The 3,131-nt window shown below is 40.8% G+C and overlaps 1 protein-coding gene across 1 annotated transcript; it reads right to left on the bottom strand.

Annotated features, from left to right (window-relative positions):
• Window positions 1-722: 722 nt before the first annotated feature.
• LOC122066053 (histidine biosynthesis bifunctional protein hisIE, chloroplastic-like) lies at window positions 723-1,172 on the bottom strand. The gene has a single exon (XM_042629873.1). It carries the CDS (start codon window positions 1,170-1,172, stop codon window positions 723-725), a length of 450 nt encoding a protein of 149 aa, XP_042485807.1.
• Window positions 1,173-3,131: the final 1,959 nt, after the last annotated feature.

Below are 3,131 nucleotides of genomic sequence, written 5' to 3'. Positions count from 1 at the left end.
TTTTTTTTTTTTTTTTTGGATAATTTATAGCACCACCCCTTAGAGAATGCCACTATTAGAGAGACATTCCATGCATAACAAATTACACTCAAACCCCCTTCCATCAGTCACGATTACGGAATATACTTTATATGCTAATGTCAGCTAGTATATATTTTTTTCAACTCTCTCTCTCTCTCTCTCTCTCTCTCTCTCTCTCTCTCTCTCTCTCTCTCTCTCTCTCTCTCTTCTTTCTCTTTCGTTTTCTTCCTTTCTCCCTTAACTCCCCAGACCACTCCTCCTCCTCTTCTGTCGGAGATCTCACTCTCCACTTCTGTAAACGAGACCCTCCAAGTGCTCCCACCATCTTCGCCCTGACAACTCTTGGTGTTGCGTTGCTTCCAAACCCAACCCCTCCTCTATTCCTCCTCCACCATCAACTCAATAGTGTCGTACGATTGCTACTACTCCCAAAGTCCCTCCTCCAAATCAGATATCTGAAACTTTTCCTATCACCATTACCATTAACTCGTCGTCCTCTACCTCACAATCGCTGTCGGAGTCACCAGAACCAACTTTCAAGCTTGGCTTTTCTCCTGCTACTGGTTCTCCCATTATTGTGGATTCCTCCATTACCGCCAGTGTTTGCGTCAATGGTTGAAATAATTTTGGTTATTTTCCTTCCAGTTACAGTAAATTCAATTCCGCCCTAAACGCCTGCTACTCTTTTCCTCAATGCTTGATTAAGAGAATCTGTGCCTAAGGAGTTCAAGAACCTCTTCCATCGTTGCATCTTTAGCTGAAAGTAGTACCATGGCATGATAGAGCACATCTGCCATCTCTGCAACTGAGCGAGACTTATCCTCATTCTCCTCTAACATTATGCATAACTCATCTGCCACTTCCCGAATTTTAGAGCAAAGCAACTTGTTGTCACACAACAGCCGTTTGGTCCTTGATGACTTCCCATTTTCAGTTGCTCCTATTTCTGCTTTGCGTGTGGAGATTGTAGGTTCCAATGAACATAAAATTGTCAATAGAAGCCTATATTTCAAAACCTGTGAACCTTTCAAGAAATCAAACATCGATGTCTCTGAACCTGTGTGGCATGTTGGGCCATCAGGCTTCCCAAGATAAATTATAGAATTGCGATCGCAATCAAGAAAGATGTCATGGACATTAATGAAGTTCATGATTGTCTCTCCCTTTGTCCACAATGTTGATCATGAACAGCTATAGAACATTTCCTTTTGTGATGAAAATGCTATAGCTAGTGCTTCCCTGTTTGTAAAGCCTTGCATCAAGACAACTCCTATATCTACATTTTGTGCGATTGCCACCACCAAACCTTTATGATCCCACTTGACAGTGTCCAACAATAGCCCAACCTTTGATTCGGAGAGAAGATTTTTTTCTGACTTTGCAGCAGAAGCATAGACTAAACAACAGTTCCTATTCTTGTTGTTATCTTTGACGTGGACATGAGGGAATGATAAAGCATGTTCCTTTGTTGTATATATTAGAAATGAGGGACAGTAATCTCTGTCAGTTTTTGTTCATCTTCAGAACATTGGTTCAAGAAGTGGTCCAGTCATCAAACTAGTGAAAGAGGATTGTACCTGCAACGTTTTGTGCATCAAACCCGACTCTCGAGTCCCTTGACCGTCGACTCTGAGTGGCTGCTTCCCCTAAGAGGTAGGGTTGAATGAGCAACAATGATTCTGTTCGATGTTAGAATTGTGCCTTGTTTGGAGTACTTAGAAGCAACTCCATGAAGACGAAGAGGAGAAGGTGGCTTCACTTTTGTCGGAGCTTAATTTGGAGGGGGCTGGAGCAAGGGAAGTTCTAAAAAGAGTGAGCGGTGACGGGGGCAAGAGTCCAATTGGACATGTGTGTTTAGTAAAAAATGATACAATAGTCATTTCAACTTCTCACTTGACAGTGACTGACGGCAGGGGATCTAAGAATAATTTGGTATTATGTAGGGGGAGTCTATCTAATAGTGGCATTCTCTAGGGGGTGGTGCTGTAAATTACCTTTTTATGGTAATGGTAAAAAGAGGTCTATTTAACAAGGTTTTTATCATAAAGAAAATGTCAAATGATTGGAGGAGAAGTATTATAGTCCTTATTCATAAGAACAAAGGTGATATCCAAGACTGCAATAACTATAGAGGTATTAAACTAATGGGACATAACATGAAACTTTAGGAAAAGGTCATTGAAACACACTCAAGGGCAAAAACAGAGATTTCTGATAACTAAATTTGGTTTTATACCAGGTAGATCTACGACATAAGCTATCTACCTCTTAAGGAGGCTTATGGAAGCTTACAAAGATTACAAAAATGACCTCCATATGGTCTTTATCGACCTAGAGAAAGCCTATGACAGAGTACCTAGAGAATAAATTTGACACGTCCTACGGGAGAGAAGAGGCTCCAATATCTTGATGGACATAATTAAGGACATATGAGGGAGTGCTGACAAATGTGAAAATGCCAAAAGGCCAAAGTAATGAATTCCCAATTACAATTGGATTACATCAAGGATCTTCCCTAAGCCCTTAGTTGTTCATGCTCATTATGGATGAGTTAACGAAACACATCAAGTACTGTGGTGCATGCTATTCGTCAATGATATTGTACTGGTAGATGAGACTGTGGAAGGGATTAACACTAAATTGGAACTTTGGAGGTCAAGCTTATAATCAAAAGGTTTATGATAAGCAAAACAAAGACAGAGTATACGATGCGTCACTTTAGTCAGGCTAGGAGGGGTTATGAGGTTTGTGAAGCTAACTTATTGGGATTTACCACAGAGAGACTATTTTAAATACTTGGGCTCAATCATTAGCAAAGAAGGGGATATAAAGGATGGCATGTTCCACATAATTAAAGTGGGATGGATAAAGTGGAGAAGCGCATCGCAAGTGTTATGTGACAAGCGTATGCCGGTTAAATTCAAGGGAAAATTCTATAGGATAGTAATACAACCAGCTATGACTTATGGAACAGAGTGTTGGGCAGTCAATAAGAGTATTTTGAACAAACTGGGGCCAACATAGATGAGGATGTCATGTGGGATGTGCGGCAAGACCAGGAGGGATAGAGTGAGGAATGATTGTATTAGAAACAAAGTGGGGGTCGCCCC

Source organism: Macadamia integrifolia, unplaced genomic scaffold, assembly GCF_013358625.1.
Source record: "Macadamia integrifolia cultivar HAES 741 unplaced genomic scaffold, SCU_Mint_v3 scaffold2200, whole genome shotgun sequence".
NCBI lineage: Eukaryota > Viridiplantae > Streptophyta > Magnoliopsida > Proteales > Proteaceae > Macadamia > Macadamia integrifolia.
This window is presented reverse-complemented; position numbering and strand designations above follow the sequence as displayed.